Below are 18,338 nucleotides of genomic sequence, written 5' to 3'. Positions count from 1 at the left end.
TGAAGGGGGCTGGAGGGTCAGCTGGTCACATGACAATGTGATTGACAGCCTAAGACCCACATCTGGGCTCTGATTGGTTGTTTTTAGTTTGGGAGCACTGCAAGAAAGCAGGGAAGTTTTTTTTGTTGTTGTTTTTTTTTTCACAAATTATGTCTCATACCAAACTGTTTCCACATAGTGATAGTTGCAACAAATATGTAAAAAATATTTTTTTTAATAAAAAATATATACTGCATAAAAATATATACTTAATAAAAAAGACATACTGCAACTTTAAAAGGATCAACAATTAGTTGTAACAATCGCCTTTATTTGAGAAAAATGTATTTTAGATGTAAAAACAATAAACTGTTGGTTTATTTGTTTTAGTTTTAATAAACTATCGTCATACGGAAGCCACCGTGTTGTTCAAGATACAATGCATTCTGGGTAAATTATATTTACTAGGTTTGATTGGCTAGCTCCATTCGGCCAAAACAGCAATTAAGCCTTTTCGATTTGAAACAGAGCGCATTGAAATTGATGGGAATGTAAAAATCACAAGAGGTAATGAAGACGAGGTGGAACAAACGGAGGAAGAAGAAACAGCTGGCAAAACAACCAGGGGTTTGTGCTGCTGTTGCCACCTTCAGCTTTATGAATGAAACAATGAACGACACGTACCTCTGATCGGACTGTGTGATCCGGTAAGTAGTCCTGTAAGTAGCTCTGTGTCAAGTCTGGTCTTTGGTCTGTAACTCCTGCTTAGGGTCTGGTCTTGACATTCAGAACATCGTCTCCTCACTTTATTTCCTTTTGTTGCTTAGCTCTCACTCTTTGAGTGGCTCCGCCGAATGGAGTCTGCTCACGACGGAATGTTTCCATTAGCATGGAAGCCAACTAGTGTGAGGATATTGGATCATACCATTATGTGAAACCAGAGAGGGGGAATGACACAACTGACAGGTGAGTCCATCTCCTCAGGAGAATGTGTCGCAAAATCCTATAAATATAACTGCAACCTGTAAAAGAGAAGCAGCATCTGGCTGAAGATCTTAGTTATTATACAACAATAAATTATTATTATTATGGGTGTGTTTGGTAGATTTTTTTTTTGCGGATTCAGTATTTATTTTTTATATGCTGAAAAACAGATTCCAAATAAATTTACCATTTGCTTTTGTTACAAAATTACAAGTGATTAAAATATTATACAGAAGTGAGAATGTCTGCTAACAGAACAAATGCATAAGATTAAAGAACTGTAAGACTTCTCATTAGAGAACATTGGATGCAAAAGGTTTTATTGTAGAAAGCATTCCTAGTTGCCAATTTATGTTAATATATGGGGCTGCAGTTGATAATTTAAGAGCCATTTGGGAGCTGAAAGAGCCGGCTATTCTGTGGGAGCCAAGACACAAGAGCCAGCTCTCTGAAAAGAGCCGAAATTTCCAGCCAAAGTAGCGACCTCCATGTGTGAAAAATATAGCAAAACATATACATTTTTTGAAGTAATTGTGAGTTTTGATGTATAACAAATAGCAATTTTTAAGTTAATAAGAAAATTACAACACATTTAGGCCAACGTGTTCAACTAATTGTGGATCCGTTTAAAGGGATACAAAGACATTTTGGAAATATTTTGTTCAATCTTTACAAATAGATATTTCTTAAATACGTTCATTGTTGCTACTAGCTGCATAAAAAGTCCAATCGGGCCGCTGCAGTCACTGTTGCCAACTCCATAACAAGGAAAGACCCTATTGGCCCTAAGACGCGAGAAGTCACTAGATAACATCGTAGCGTAATTTGGACATTTGGTTATGTGAATCCAAGCAGTAGAAGAAAGAAATATCAAGTGATCAAAAATACTCTGAAAATGTTTAACCATACAATTGAACTTTATGAAACTATTTATGTGCAGTAAAGAACCTACATAGATTTTAACCAAAAGACAGCGGCACACACCGTGGAGGAGGTGAATCCTTGACTGTGTGAATCAAAAGCAGGGATTTATTTACGGGCAACAAAAAAAAAATAATGTGCAACATCAAAATTTATATTTATATTAGATTTGCAATATGAAAACAGAATATAGTGGTTCTCCTGTCTGCTCTCAGTGAGAGCTGTGTTTGCTGCACGACAAGGCTGCTTTCAGACTGACCACCATAAGTGCTTGGTAGGTGTAAGGGAATCGTGGCAGCACTTATTGCTCACTGTAACTCCAGTACAATTGGTGCTTTCACGTATTTCTGTCAAAAAGTCTCCATTAACACAATAATGGAAGGTAGGACATTGTGAGTTTTTCAAAAGCCACTCAAAACGACCAATCATGTCTTACACAAACTCCTCTCCCCAGCCAATCACAGCTTTCACAAGCTCCTCCCATAACAGAAAGGATAAGGCAGAATGCGAATTACGTTTCTAGTGTTTATGTATGCAATGTTACGAAGTGATAAAACAAATGTGTGGCAGAAAACATTGTAAATCTCATTTATTATTATTATTTCGAGATACACCGATCATTCAAATGATTTTAAACCCCTGGTTATATTGTTGCTTTGTAAATTAACTTGACTGACTGCATCAGTAAATGGTAAAAAAAGGAAAAAGATCTAACTACTGTACAAGGAAATTTATTGCAAATACTCAACATCTATAATAGGTTTCACAGTGTAATAAATGCAGAGGTAATATAATCAAAAAGAGTATTTGTTCTGTCAATATTGTTTGGTAAACTTGCACCATTATTCAATAAAATGTCTTGCTTACGAACTAAAACCCATTCCATACAAAAAAAGGACAATTTTTCCCGAGAAACACACAGAGCAAACAAAAAAAAATCCCGGACAGTGGCTCTAATCTAACAGAAAAGAGAAACAACAACACGGTTCCGGTTGGTGGCATAATGCAGCAGTGCCTCAGGAAAATCAGTCAAGCCTCAATAAATATTTCCTCTCTGTTGTTTTTCCACAGGGCACTTCAGAAATCTTGTCTCCATATCTGACATATGGAAGGGGTTTCATTTCTGCATGTCTTTTTCAATTGCCCAAACATTGTATGATAGAACATTAAATCCAGAAGGCATCGCTATGGAAACGGGATGTTTCTATATGAAACAACCTCAGTCATCTAACACCGTAATAAATAACACTGCAAATGTGTGTTCAGCAATAATGTATAAATGTGGCATTAAAGTTTGATGAACTTTTTATTACAAATGTGGGATGAAATGTTTTGTTTTATAAAAATGAAGAGGGCTCAGTAAACATGCATTTGTTTGGAAAAAATAGGTTTAAGAACCTTGAAGCTTTCACACTTTTTACATCACTTCACGATAGAGATACGTATTCCCTAAGCTGCAGTCTTATGATATGGTTCAAGTAAATATAAACCTCAGAACTGCAGTCAAAGGGTTTTGCTGTGAGAAGAAAATATGTGCATTGGCTCTAATGTACAGCCCATTGGGAGCGAGAAGGAACTCTTATTTAATAGAATGCTTCCGATGGCTTCATGCCTCACTCGTTCCTGTCGTTTCTCTGTCTGTACCTCATCTTTTTCAATCCTTCATCAAAACACGCACCCCCCCCCCCCACACACACACACACACACAGCCACCAACCAGCGTTCTCAGGCAAGAGCACATCACATGGTGGCCTCTGCAGGTGACAGATGGCAACCTCACAGCGCTGCTCACTGTAAACTGAGTTTTAATCAAGCCTAAGCACATGTGAGAGATGCTAATTATCCACTGCAGGCTAGAAGAGTCCAACCTGGAGAATACTGTGACTATGCATGTGCATCGCTGGTTCATTATCACTTTCCCCTGTTGCGATAAAATCACCATTATTGGCATTGCAGATGAGAAGTGCGAGGCAGGATGGACTGTCTGCTGCATCCCAGGATGCAAAGACCCTGGAGCACCATCGCTCAGCAAAATAAATATGGATAAGGACTCTGCTAACAGTGATCCTGCAGTCTTAAAACAAACTCTCGCAAAGTTAAGCATTGCGAGCTCAAGCTGTCTCTTTGCCATGAAAAAGTAGAATCTTCAGGCACATTTTTCCAGCAGGATGACAGGATAGATTTGCAATAAGAAGTTTCTAATAAATATGATGTTTAACAGACCTTGACATGAAGCTGAAAAGTTCAAATTATGCTGTTGCAATTAGGCCAAAGCAAATTATACAGGACTCTATTGTACTCTTTGCTCCCTTTGTCGCTCCTGTTCTCATTCTCTGTTCTCCTGCACATTAAAATGGCCCTGTATTACACTGTCTTTGTAATTTGGATCAAAATGTCTGTAAAATTAGACTTTCTTCCATGTAGAGGGGTAGATGTTATCTCCCTTTAGAGCCAAAGGTCAAGAATTAATTCAGAAGGCAGCTCCTTAATTCTCACAGCAGGATTTTTACAGGGTAGAAGGAGAGAGAAGGGAAGAATGAGAAGGTTTTGTTAATCGGTTTAGTATAATCTTTAATCTTCATATGTATATAGATCCATCCAATCATCAGTTTTCATTTAGGTAATGAACATAGGGTGGAAATTTTTTTATATCCTCTAGATGTAGCATTTAAAACACAACGTGCTCCATAAATATTAGATATTAGTATGTAAATGCGCAAAATTAAAACTGTGATTGAGAGATTTAATTTAAACGGTACTTGTATTATTCATCAAAGGTACAGCGCCCTTCAAAATAAGTTACATCCTTTTCATCATTTCACATTTTGAATGTGAAACTTTATGCCAAGCTTTAATGTATTTGCTATGATTTTTGGAGATAGACCAGCACATAGACAACTCATTGATATAAGAAAGGAATATTCTACATGATTTCCAAAAAAAAATGTTAACAAAAGCGGAAAAATGTTCTATTTATATTCAGGCCCATCACTCATTACTTTGTAGAACCTGTTGTTGGAGTTCATTCATTTTTGTCTCTGTGCTCCACCAGGTCCATTAACCAGTTTCAGGACCCGACCAGAACCCCTAAGTGTAAATTACCTTGAGAAATAATGAGATTTGGTTATATATAAAAGCAGGCTTTAATGCCCAAAAATGATCAAGCCATGATTTCAAGCCATACATGTCATACAAATGGAACAAATACAGAGTTACATTCATCGTCCAGCGCTGGGCCACACTTAGCTCGCCTTATGGATGGAACCAAATGAGGCAAAGACTGTAGCGCGAGTTTAGCTTTTTATTCTTTTCTGCAACCCTTCAAGACTTGTCTAATTAGTTTCAGTCTATTTATGTATGACTGACAGCAGACACATAAACAAGGTCATGTAAGCTGCAGCGTGTGTGTGTGTGTAAGCAGTAAAAAGAGGCTAAAAGAGATAGAGGAAAAGATAGAACCTATAACACATCTTTTACTGCAGTTATAGTGGTAAATTTTGTTAAAATGGTTCCTTGCAAAATAACTGATGCTCAGTAAAATTGAATGGAAACCAGCCTTTCCATCTGGGTTGAAAAAAGCACACCCACAGTATGATGCTGCACCATTATGTTTATAGCACGGATTATGTGCTCAGGGTGATGCAAAAGGATTTGCTTTGTGACTCAAAATAGGGAGACTTCTGAGGGTAAATGAGGCTGAATGAACATTTTAAAATATTTCTACAGCATAATGCTCTCTATGTGTTAGTCTCACATACAAAATTCCAGTGCAATATATTGAAGTTTGTGATTGTACAAAATGTTCAAATGTATTAAGAGGTCAGAGGTCTTCATCAAGGAACTGTGTTTCTGCACAGGAGAAGTAGTTTTAAGACAAATATCATCTTCGTACACAAAGATTTGCATATTCAAATGTGTTTTAGATGTATAGTCAATGTAATCCTTATGCAAAACTTGCAGTTTATAGTTGGGATTTTATTCTTTTCTTTAGGATTTGAAGGGACCACAAAAAAAAAATCGAAGTCTACACCGTGCATGTCAAATGAGGATTTATGCCGTTGTCTTTGAGCACACTAAGACCAAAGGACAGACAGGAGCACGGCTTGATTGAAAAAAGAGGGAGAATAAAGTAGGGGACGGACAAGGAGACAAGCCGAAAGCCAAAGGGAGCGAAAGGACAGTGAAGGACAAATGGATAGAAATGGGCATTAAAAAAATAGTAAAGGAGACATGATTTTGATGCCGAAAGTGCACCATGTCGTCATACTGTCTCGTCTCAACCTGTCAGACGGTTTTAGAAAACAACAAGCTTCCACTTATTATGTTGAAACTAGAAAAGGAGAAGCAGAAGTATGGCAGCTGAAAGGAGGAAACATATGAACTGTAGAGGCAGGGAAAGAAAAGGAAAGGGAAACGTGGAAAGATGGGTGGGTGGGACCCCAAAAAAATGGATTAGCGAAGGAAACGAAGAGGGAAGAATTGAGAATAAAAGAGGTCACTAGAGGCAGATAAAAGACACTCAATTAAAGCCCTGAATGGATGGCCCATTAGACCTGAACAGACACCTGCCCCCCCCTCCTCCTCCCTCCCCGTTCACTCTGCCGCAGGGCAGGAAAATGTCAGCTTCTGGTCTGAGTTCATCAGCCTCCCATGTTGTTCAGAAGCTAGCTCATGATCAGAGCTGCAGGTACACTTTTGCTGCAAAGGTGTGTCAATTTTTCCTCACTTGTTCTACAAACACACAAGCAATTGAACAGCAGCAGAGAGAGTGAGAATAAAGAAAGAGGCCTGCAGAGTGACTCTTGCAAAGAAAATAGCCAGAGGCAGATGAATGAAAGAAACAGACCAAATAATGAAGCCCCTCAAAAAAAAAAAGAAAAAAAAGTGTGCTCACTTTGTTCTCTGTAAACAAGGATCATTGGGGGTAAGGGAAAGAGAGACAATGAAGATGAAATTGGAAGAAAATCAAAAAAGGTTTGCTTTAATCTTTCTCCTGACCTTCTGTCTGCAATATCTCACTATTTTTAACATTTAGTCACACCTTGACACGCAGAAAATTTTCAGTCATGTTGAAAAAGAGGCCAGATCGCTGTACATAAATCTGATAGGTGGCTATGTAAAGAAAACAGCGCTGGTGGGTTGTATTAAGACTGATCAAAATCCTTTGTGCAACATGAAAAAAATCTGACCAAGTTTATTTTTACTCTGCAGTAATGCTGTTTATGTAAAAAAAGAAAATAGCAACAAAAATTCATTTTTTTAAATTTATGACAAACAAGCCCCACAAGCAATGACAGCAAAATCACAGTTGGGAATAAGCATAGCAACATGTGTAGGAGGAGAAATACGTGTTTGTTATAAGTGGAACATTTCCCACGTAAAGTATATGTTTCACATGTTACTACACAGCTTAAGCATGTGGAATGTGGGGAAATATTTCACATGTGAATGGTTTTTTACCATGTGTTTCATACTTTACTACGTGGTATACTTATCACATGGAAAACTCCAACACAAAATAATTTAAACATGGGAAGGTTTTGCCCTGTGGCTGAAATGTTACCATACATTTCTGCATGTAAGACATGGAAATATATATGGATATATTTCACACGTAGGTGGTATTCTTGTAGGCGCTTAATATGTTGGTACATAGTACCATTTACAAATGTTAAATGCATGTTTTACTTGTAACTGCAACATTTCTTCATGATAACATTTCTTCATGATAGGAGATGGGTAAATGTGTGGAAGGTTTTCTCAGGTGATTTATGACTACACAGTACATTTCTGCATGCAAAATCTATTTATAAAAACATTTAATGCACAGCAGTCTTGTCATTTTAGAAAAATACTAAGTTCAAATAAAAATATGGAGCCAAATAAATAACGTCAAAGCTTTATCAAACTGTTAAGCTTTTCACATAGATATAATTGGAATCGTCTCTAAAGGTTGCATTAAGTGTTTAAAAACATTTTTTCTTTTCTTTTCATATTTCTATTCTTCCATCTCAATCCACTAATTACTTTGAGTCAAAAACACTGGAGAGCAAAACATAATTTCTCAAAGAGAAACAAATGAAAATACAAAAAAAAACTTTGAACGGGGGAGACATTCTGCATAGCCCTGGTGTGTTGTAGACAAAGGAGCGCCACGCTGATTCAAAGAACATGATTTTAAGTAAATCCAGCCTGAATATGTGCACCCACAGAGCACGTTTCTCTCTGTGTCCTTGGTTCACACAGAGAAATGTTCTCACCTCCAACGGGCTTTTTCTATCAATCGAAGCCTGAATTCTGTCCTCTATCCTTAGACTGTTGCGCCACTCCTCTTCAAAGACCTTTATTCAGCTGGAAAGTGATAACCCAACCTGATCAGGGTCTAACATCATAGCAAAGAGAGCCAGAGGGCTTTCTGTAATCGATTGACTTCAGAATCCCGCACAGTTTGGACGTCAGAGATTTCATTTGTGGTGCATGTGGCTTCAGGTTTGTTTACTCTGGCTGTGTACTTGGAATAAATATGTTGATGTCTTGGTTTACAGGAAGCATTTATTTGTATACAGGTGTGGTGTGTGTATGTGTGTGTGTATATATGTATATATCTATATTTAGATGTATACATATAAACTTGTAAAGATGTATATAGAATCACAAAGAGGAGATAAATAATTGATGCATATTCATAACACCATGAGGTAATTGTTATGAAGTCAAATGCATTAGCCTAACAGAGTTCAATCGAGAGTAAGCATGCACTCTTGCACCTATCTCTATTGTAGAGTTTCAGAACTGAAAGATGGTAAGCTACGATTGTACCTTCTCAAGAAACTAATCACAGTTGCCTAACGCAGCCGGAGTTACTGCAAAAGTTTTTCTTTTTTTTTTTTTAATTTATCACTTTCCATCCACAAACTTCAATATATTTCTAGATTGCCGTATGAGATAGATCAACAAAAAGTAAAGCAAACAAAATTGAAATAGAAGAATTTTTTTTTTCATCTTTCACACACAAAAAAAAACATCTAAAAATGTGATAAGCCTTTGTGTTCTTACCCCGGACTCAATAGTTTGCAGAACCACCTTTCACAGCAATTACAGATCCTTTGTGATATATTTCAACCAGTTTTGCACATCTAGAGAGTCAGTTTTATTTTCCCATTCCTTGCAAAACAGCTCCTTCTCCATCACATCAAATGGAGCGTGGCAGTGTTTTGCAATTTTGAAGTCTGACCACAGATTCTTAATTGAATTTTCTTCTGGACTTTGACTGGTCCATCCTAACACATGAATATGCTTTGCTCACTGTTGATTTTTCTTTATGTTTTGGGCTCTCTTGTTGGAAGCACTGTTCAAGAAAGCAAATATATGACTAAAGTCTTCTACAATTTCACAACTGTAATATTTAGGAGCAACAGAATGCATTGGGTTTTGGACAGTTTAACTTCAGATATGCTTTTTTTCATATGAGATTTTGCATAGATTTGTCCAGGTACTTAATGTGAGTTTTTGGGGTTTTTTTTAAACATAGAGCTGAACGTGGTAGCTGTTAACTACCAAATAGACGAACAACACTTGGACAAAATGTGATGTCTCTAAAAGGCAGTAAATCTTCTCCAGTTTTGAACGATGCGTGTAACTGTGCTTCTTGAGATGTTCAAAGAATGGAGTACCGCTTTAGCTAACACTGCTTTAAGCTTCTTACAAAAATTGTTTGTTCCTTGGTTTTTGTGGTCCAGTATTTTTTTCACTAATGTAACTAAAAAAAAAAAAAACACGAGGCATTCGCAAAACAGCCATATTTATGCTGAGGTGGGCTCTGTTTATTCATTCAGTGACCTCTGAAAGCAGTTAATTGCATTCTTTATCTGCGGTATCAGAGAAAAGGGAGCTGAATGCAAATATACATTACACCGTTTGATTTTTATTAGAACATTTAAAAGAACATTAAGAACAGCTGAAAGTGAACGAAATCAGATAACTGTAGATTTTATCTTGATTAGAAACTGCAGGAAAATAAGATTACTTCATAAATTGTCAATCATTCACGGAGAAATTTATTCCTGGCGCAATTACACACATTTGCAGTACACATCTACGTTTGCTTTTCTCATGTTTGTTTACCTTTTTTCTTTCCCACAGATGGGAACCCGTGATACATGAAAGAGGGTGGCATCTGGGACTTTGCATTGCTTATTTGTTTTTCGCTGCCTGATTCTTTCCCTACTTTTTTTCATTGTTCCCCTGAGCAGCATTTCGATTTGTATTGATTTCCACCATTTTACAGTTGGTCGAGACACACAGCTAATAAAGGCTAATAAAAACACATCCCCAGCTTAATTTTTCAAAGCAACCACAAGGACATTAGTGTTACCGACGTGTTTCTCTTCTGTTAAAGTCTTCTCATCTGTATCTGTAGTCGCAGGCAAATTTGCAGCTCTCTTAATACGATTCCGCTGACATTTATTCAGAGATGCAGTGCATGACTCCTGGCCTCCCACCACATTTCCACAGCAAACTCCTCTCTCCTTTTCTGTCTCTCCTCGCAAAAAGCCATAAGAAAACGGCAATAACGGACCAGAACTGAGAGTGGGCTGAGAGTGGACTGCTCTGAGGCAAACTAATCTATCTTTACTCTGTATCTGCTGGCCTCAACACGCACTGTTTTTCTTTTCACTCACTCTACAGCCCCTCTCCCCCTTCCCAACCAAACTCTTTGTTTTATTTTTTTTGTTGTTTTTTTCACACCCCTCCATGACATCAATCTTTGCCACCATTTCCCTTTGAGGAACAGTGAGAAGGACAGTTCTGCATGCATTAAAAAATGCTCACACACGACAACAAAAAAAAAGAAAAAGTCTTCCATACCAGTGCTCTCAGCTCTGACCTTCAGTTAGCTTTAAGCGGGACAAACACGCAGTAAGGCACTCTTCTCAAGGGACAGTTCAGAGAACAATTGCACATGTAACCCTTAACCTTAGCACTGGAATTCATGAGCGATGATGACAGTGAGTGAAAGGCTGTGAAAAGTGAAATCCAACACAGGAGTGAAGCCAACTACAAGGGAGAAGCACAGGTCTCGTGTGTATTCTATTTGATATGCAAAAACAAATGGCTGTTATTCTGCAGACAAGGTCAATCAGCTAAACCCACCTCCTATGTAAATAATCTTTTAAAATGACACTGGTAAATCTGTGAAAATGGCTTAATTCTTAGCACAGCAAGAAAACTAATTTCATACCTCACGGATATTTGCCATTTCAAAACGGTAACAATCTGCACCCTAGAATTAATCAGCGTCGAGGTTTTTCGTAGCCGAGGCATGACAGCGAGACCTTCAAAGAGTCGGGACTGTAAACATGTTTTAGAAATCCATCTAGATAGTTCTCTGCTTCGAGTCCACGTGTGGTGCTGCATGCTAATGTGAGACAGATCTCCTCTTTGTTCTTGAAACCCACAGTGGGTATTTTTAAACCATGGAAATCATTTGCCAGCAGAGATAGTTTCACATTTCTATAAGCCACAGCGAGGCCAAGTGACACATGAATATTTTAAGCAGCTTTGTGCGTATTTAAATGGGTTCGCTGTGAACATGCTGGCAGTGGGCCAGGGCGCTGGGTGTTATCCATAATTCTTACAATCCCGAACTGAACTCCAGCCTGCCGATACTCCAGACTGGCAGAAACCGAAAGCAAATAAAGTCAATTAGTGATCAGCTCCTCTTGAATTTGTTCCCACCACTCTTTCTCACCCTCAGCATTTAACCTCGCCACAACTCAGTTCACAGGATGGAGCCTCTTTATAATTAGAAATGCAATAAGAGATCCCATATCATGGAGGAGACATTGTGAGGGAGGCCAGAAAAAAAACAAAAAACAACACTTTCTCTTTTCACTAGAGGGGATTTTTGTCTTTTGGCAGTTGACTGAAAGAAAATAATTGATTTTTTTTTCCTTTCTTCAAAATGAAAAATAATGATTGCATTTCTGCCTGAAATATATCCAACATATGTCTATACTGAGAAAATGTAAACAGAACGGGTGGAGAAAGAAAGAGCATTTATGAGTCAACAATGATTTCACCAGCAGCTGACAGCCCAGAGACAAATTGGTTTTGCCAATGCTGTTTGCAGATGGCAGCGATAATACTATCACTCAGCGTCACAGTCACTGGCAAGCTGAGGGCCATATATATAAAGAAACTGCTACATTTTTGGATGTTTGCTCCATATTACAATTAAAAGAAATGAGAATCAGGATAACTCAGCAGTATCTAACACCAAATATGTTGAGCTGCTACATGTGTGAATAGAATAGAATTTTATGTGACCCTCAATTTAAAATTTTTTTGGCAGTGAATTAATAGCCAATCAATCCATCAATTTTATTTATAAACCACACTTCATAATGAACACAGCTCAACATGCTGTACAGAATTAGAAATAATAAAGTAAACTAGAAACATGGAGAGACACATTATGTTGTGCTATAATTTACAAAGTTAAAACTATGCAGGTATGCACGTGAAATGTATGTCAAAAACTGTGCAACTGTATAAGATTCAACAGACTTTCCATATATAAATTGGCTATGCACAAGTAATTGGTCTTTTTTTTCAAAATAATTTAAAGAATATGGCTGTTGCAAACTTTACTTCAAACCTGAATTACCATTTTTTCATATTAATTTTATATGTGAAGTTTGATAATTGCTGCACATAGAAAAACTTAAGTAATTCTGCCAGGAAGAGTGTTTAAAGAGCAACAAAGCTGCAGCTTAGCTTGCAGATTAATCCAGTGCACATTTTTGTTCAGCTGCCTGTGTGAGTAAAAAGCGGCATTTCTGATTGTGGTGACTGCTCAGGTTGAAAGTGATATTTTCTTCTGGATCCAGAAGACCCTTAGCAGCTCTGCAAAGTGTTACTTGGTGGGTGTGAGTCTGTCAAAGAAAAAATCTACTCTTACCAGGTGTTTGGTTAAATCTTCTGTAAACTCTTTACACACTGAGCATCTTCCACGTTTTAAATGACAAACATTAAACACAAAAATCTAATTCGGTGTGGGAATAAACTCTGCTACCTCGCCTGCAGCTGGTGGCCCAAAAAAAAAACATTTCTCTTTTTTTTCTTTCATTTCTTTTTTATTTTCCTCTGACACTTGTCACTCTACCCTGGTGAGCCCGATGCTGTGAATACAAAAACCTGACTGGGCTGTGGTGCTACAGTGTGTAAAGGTTTCAGTCTGACAAGAGAACAGCAGTTCCACAATGCGAGCTGCCTGTCTGGACAGAATGTAGCAAGGGGGCAAGGAAGGAAACAAGCAGACTCGGGGGAGCTGACCTCCTCGTTCAGCCGGCCTCCTGCAGGAGCAGCTGGGATTATCCTGCTGAGTAAGCACATCTTGCAGTACAAGAAAAGGCTCTGGAAATGACTCCTGCTTCACCTGAGGGTTTTCTTTGTTGCATTTCTTCTCATTCTGACATGTACATTTTAGGTTTTTCAATAGAATTCTTCATACACACATATGCAAATAATGCCATTCTCCTCCTAGCATTAGATAATGAAGCAGTAAGCACGGACGTCATGTTGGTTTTTTTTTTATATATAAAAAAGTAACAAAACGTGACGGAACGCACTGTTCAGCAACAAGCAGTTGTGCCGAACATATGTGTCTCTGTCCCTGGTTCTGAACAGAAGCTTTAGTTGTTTTTTTGTTTTTTTTTATTCCTTTCAGAACCATAGACAGAGACAAGCTAAGGGTTTAGCTCAATTCCAGCCGTGTTAAATGCAACTAGTTGAGGGGGAAAGGAATCAAGCATGAGCTTTTACCTTAGAGCAAAAGATCGCAGTGGCATGAATAATATCTTATCTCGCTTGGTCATGTCTATGTCACAACTGATGCCAGATGCCCTGCAGATTTTTTTTTTTTTTTTAAGCTTAGCAGAGGCGACAAGTTCAGCACAGCAGGTACAGATAAAAATACTGTGAATTTAAATTGAGTTTGGCTTCAAGAAGTCTTTGATAAACCATACATACACCATAAAAGCCTTTCTGGGCGGTTTTAAAGTCAAGCAAGTCAAATTACTTAATCAAGCGTATTTAAAACATGTTTTGTAAATTGAATCATAAATAATGCCTCCAATCTAACCACACTACATTGTTATGGTAACTACCTTAAATGTACCTTAAAATTTTATTTTGTACTGAAATTGCTGGTTTGCTCAATCCCTGTTTGTTTTCTGGTGTCTCAGAGAATAATAACAATAATAATAATAATAATCCTGATATGGGTTTATTGTTTGTCATAATCAATGAATACTGACTCAACAGAGCTTACATGACAAACGTGTTTAAGAAACTTTCTGAGTTGGAGCAAAAATTTAAGTTAGCATTGAGTTTTGCTAGCTAATGTAGTAACAGTGCTAATGTCAAACTTGCTAACAATCTGGGTTCCTTAGTCCTGAGGTTACCATAGCTAAAAATGTTTAGGTCTTAGCTGTGGTTGTCAGAGAAAATGCTTCCATTCTGTCCTGTTAGAATACGCATTAAATCTGTATTAGTCATTTCAGTAATATTTTAGTCATGAAAAATTATTTCTTGTTTTTTTCTTTTAGAAAACATGGACACAACTCACATAGCTTTGTGACAGAAACAACCCTTTCCATATAACATGCATTAATGACTACACCCGGAAAACTGTGTCATTGTTAATCAGTTGTGCACTGATGAAACTGTTAGAATTGAACAAATACATGCCTTACATATTGGTTGGTTTTTTTTGCCAATAGATTTTAATCAGTGTATCTAAGTAGAAATCAAGTAAGCAACTAAATACATTTGTTAAATTCCAACCATTGTTTAAAAAATGCGTTTAATAAATTAGTTAAATATTTTTTTTTAAATCTAGTTTGTCCTTACCATAATAAAAAGGAACAAAAACATAAGAACTGGTTAGTGGAAAAGAAAAAGTTAAAGAAAGTTATCACCAAAGTTCACTTTAGTATTAGCACTGTTAGAAAACCAGTTGAAGTTGGAAAACAACTTAATTTTCTTCTTCCAAACTTTTTAAAGTTGTATAGATTTTTGATAGATTCCATATAAACATGTCAGCCTTATTATTTTCTGATACACAAGACAAATGACAATAACAATCAACTAAGCAAACAACTTTGGCTAAGTTGAGATCTGAATGTTTGGATAGAATTTATTACCAATACAAGGTAGTCAATATAATCACCTTTACACAATACATTTAAAAAACAAATATGTAAGCTGAGCATATAAATTAGTTGTATGGTTTATGATTAATATCCCCCAAATGTATTTTTGTAGTGTTTGGTCATTCTGAGATTATGGGTTTTAAATGCATATTAAGAAGAAAAAAATGTATTTTGGGTTGAGTTATGTTAAATAGATTTAAATACTGTTTATTAGAAATAGATTTAAATATTGGTGTTTATTAGCTGTGTAGGGTGGAATTTTTGGATTTTCTTCTGATTGATAAAATATATAGCACAGAATAGATTAATTTAAAAATAATTTAATTAAATTAATAACAGTTTGTAGAATTTAACCACTTAGTTTAACTATGTACTAAAAATACAAAATATTCACTCAGAAATAGTGATTAAAATATACACAAAAAGGATTTGTGGAATATATTACACCAATTGTATTAGCAAAATTCTATGTATGTTTTGGTTTGAATGGTAACTACACGTCTCTTTTAAGCGTAACATTCTTAATTTGGCTAATTTTTTCCACTTTATCTCCAGCCGACGGACTATTTGAAAACTATCTTAAATAAATCCCAGAGTTGATGCCGGGCGTCTGTCAGGCAAATGTGAGACTGGAAGCCACTCAATGGAAAGAGAATGCAGCAGGAAGAAGAGCACTTTCCGTTGCCATAGCGGCGGCAATCGTGGACGTCGCCTGACTCTTAAGCAGGACCCCCCACGGGGGGTGTGGATAAGAATATTAGGGAGTCTGTTGTCAACACTTGATGACATCCGCTTTCTGTGCAACTTCGATGTGTTTTCCGTAAATACGGAGACTGGATGGAGAGGCAAGAAGCCCTCTCCATCTCCATCCTGAGAGATGAGGATCTAATTAGGCACCAGGAGAAGTCTGGAGAGGTCTGATTTTGGCTGCTTTACGCGCACATGCGTTATGTTGAAGTTACGAGCCGATAAATACAAAAGTGGCGACTGCAACCAACATTAAATACTTGCTTGTCAGTTTCTATAAAGTTAAAGTGAACTGAAGGCAAATTCTCTAAGTCGGTTTAAATTACTGTTTGAGTACATGCAAAAACCCCGGGAACATCTTATATGAGAGGCGTTTTAGTGGAATTAAACCTGAAAAGCACCACAGGACGCAGATAGATTGTATCTTCTCAGAGCCCCGGGGATGATGTTTACATCTGAAACCTTCAATGCAGCGGGCATGCTGTGGAGTGAGGGGTTTAAAGGGCCAAGAAGATGCGGGGATGCCCGGCTGGATATCTGTTAGAAAATATAAGCCCCAAAGCGGTGTTGCTTGAGTTTCATTTGCAGTCAATAGCCAGGATGTCATGAAAGTGGTGTGGATGGTGGTGAGGCAGACGCTGTAGACCCAGGTATGATGAATAAGGAATTTAATAAGGCAACACACAGTCCAAAAACAGTCCCAAAGCCGGGCAGCACGGCCGAGCTAAAGCCAGGGCTCGACGCCGGTAGCAACCGGTTAACGAGGGACGAAAGGTAGACAGGGCACACAGGAACGGCACGACAAACGCCAAGGGCGGCAAGTAACGACAAGGACCCGACAAAGAACAGACACACAGGTGACACTAAATACACTGGGGGTAATCATAGAAACGAGACACACCTGGGAACAATCAAGGGGAGGACAGGACAACGAAGAGACTTAAGGGGACAGAAAACTCTAAATAAACACAGAAAGACACAGATCATGACACAGGAACTGTTGCATGCTAACCCAGTATTACAGTACGGTCTTTAAGAGTTAGTGTGTCTTCAAGTTTGATGCAAAACCCAAGCATTTCTTCCACAGAGTTCAGGTCGTGATAAAACTCTAAGCTCTAAATATTATATGGTAAACTGAAGTTGCAAAGCATATGACTAAAACATTACATTTTACAAAGTACATCCTCAAATTTCCACTCAGAATACGAGCACCAGACAAGCGCACATACATATGATCAGTGTGGCCAGTAGACTTTGTAACAGATTGTACGTTTTCTCACCAAATCTTAGAACGTGCGGCATCCCGCGAGTGTATCCAAGAAACAGCAGCAGAAGCGGGATCAGCCTGAGGTTGAACCTGATAGCGAGACCGGTTATCATCAGATGATGGGAGGTAATCTTCATGATGTTTTCAAAGCAAATGCACAGTGGATAATTCCTCCCCGGTGCGCGGCGGGCTTGATTCCCCCGTGATTCTTCTACGGCTGTTGGGCAAAGGCAGGGGTATCGGCGGCCCTGGATGTGCAAGATCACGGCATGGTCACTCGCGCTTTCCCCAAATCCATTCGCGATCCCGGCATAATTTTGTCCTCCTGTTGTCCGTCTCCCTCTTCACTGCGCTAAGAAACGGCAATCCTCGGGGTCGAGGGATGATGGGACATCCATGTCGAAGGGTACGGATCCGGCGTGGAGGAGAGGGAGCCCGGGCACGGGCTTTAGGTGAGGCTACCGGAGAGCGCCAAGCAGAGGATACAGCAGCGATATGCAGCCCCCCTATGAGGCTCTCTGTGTTGCTTGCTCTCCCATTATACTGCACTGCTGCACAGCCTCTGACGTCGAGCCAAGATTGGTGCTGTGAACGCGCACCACAAAGACGGAAAGCGTGAGTGAGCGAGAGGGCAGGAGAGAGAGAGTGAGAAGGACTATCCACAGAGGAAAAATGCAAAAGAGGGAAAAGAGAGAGGGATGAAGTATCAATGAAGAGAGGGGATTGAGTGGAAAACCTAATTAATTCCACCTTTATAGCCTTTTCTCTGCCTCCCTACAACTTGGCGCCAAGCACTTGAAGAACTGTTGGTGAGATGGGCGAATATGCAAAGTACGCACATGGCCCTTTGACAGAAAAGCTTCTTCTGATTCCAAAACTATCATCTGAGGGGTTTTTTTCCCCCAGAAGAAAGTCCTCCACGGAAATTCAGTGGGGTGATAAAACATATGCTCATCGCCAATTTGAGAAGTTACCATTGTTATGTAATTAATATTCCAAATTGTGCTTTGCAAAAGTTTTTATAACCAGAAAAAGCATTTTGACATTTGGTCTTGTTAAAACCACAAGTTACACATTTTATTTAGATTTGTTTTTGTCCAAAAATTAAGTGGGCTTTATTGAAGTAGAAGAAAGGATTAATCCATTGTCTAAACCCCATTATCTGAAACATCTTCAACCTTTATCTCCAGCATCCATTGGGTAAGAAATGATACATGCATACA

The 18,338-nt window shown here is 38.2% G+C and overlaps 1 protein-coding gene across 2 annotated transcripts in view; it reads right to left on the bottom strand.

Annotated features, from left to right (window-relative positions):
- LOC114158684 (glutamate receptor ionotropic, kainate 2-like) overlaps nt 1-17,704 on the bottom strand; it is an 83,980-nt gene extending 66,276 nt beyond the window's left edge. For both annotated transcript variants that reach the window (XM_028040416.1, XM_028040417.1), the window contains exon 1: nt 17,129-17,704. In XM_028040416.1, the coding sequence (XP_027896217.1) occupies nt 17,129-17,252 (124 nt within the window). In that variant the 5' untranslated portion in view covers nt 17,253-17,704. The remainder of the gene's footprint in view (nt 1-17,128) is intronic.
- Nucleotides 17,705-18,338: the final 634 nt, after the last annotated feature.

Source organism: Xiphophorus couchianus, chromosome 15 (genome assembly GCF_001444195.1).
Source record: "Xiphophorus couchianus chromosome 15, X_couchianus-1.0, whole genome shotgun sequence".
Classification (NCBI taxonomy): domain Eukaryota; kingdom Metazoa; phylum Chordata; class Actinopteri; order Cyprinodontiformes; family Poeciliidae; genus Xiphophorus; species Xiphophorus couchianus.
Note: the sequence above shows the minus strand (reverse complement) of the source record. Positions and strands in the feature narration are given on the sequence as shown.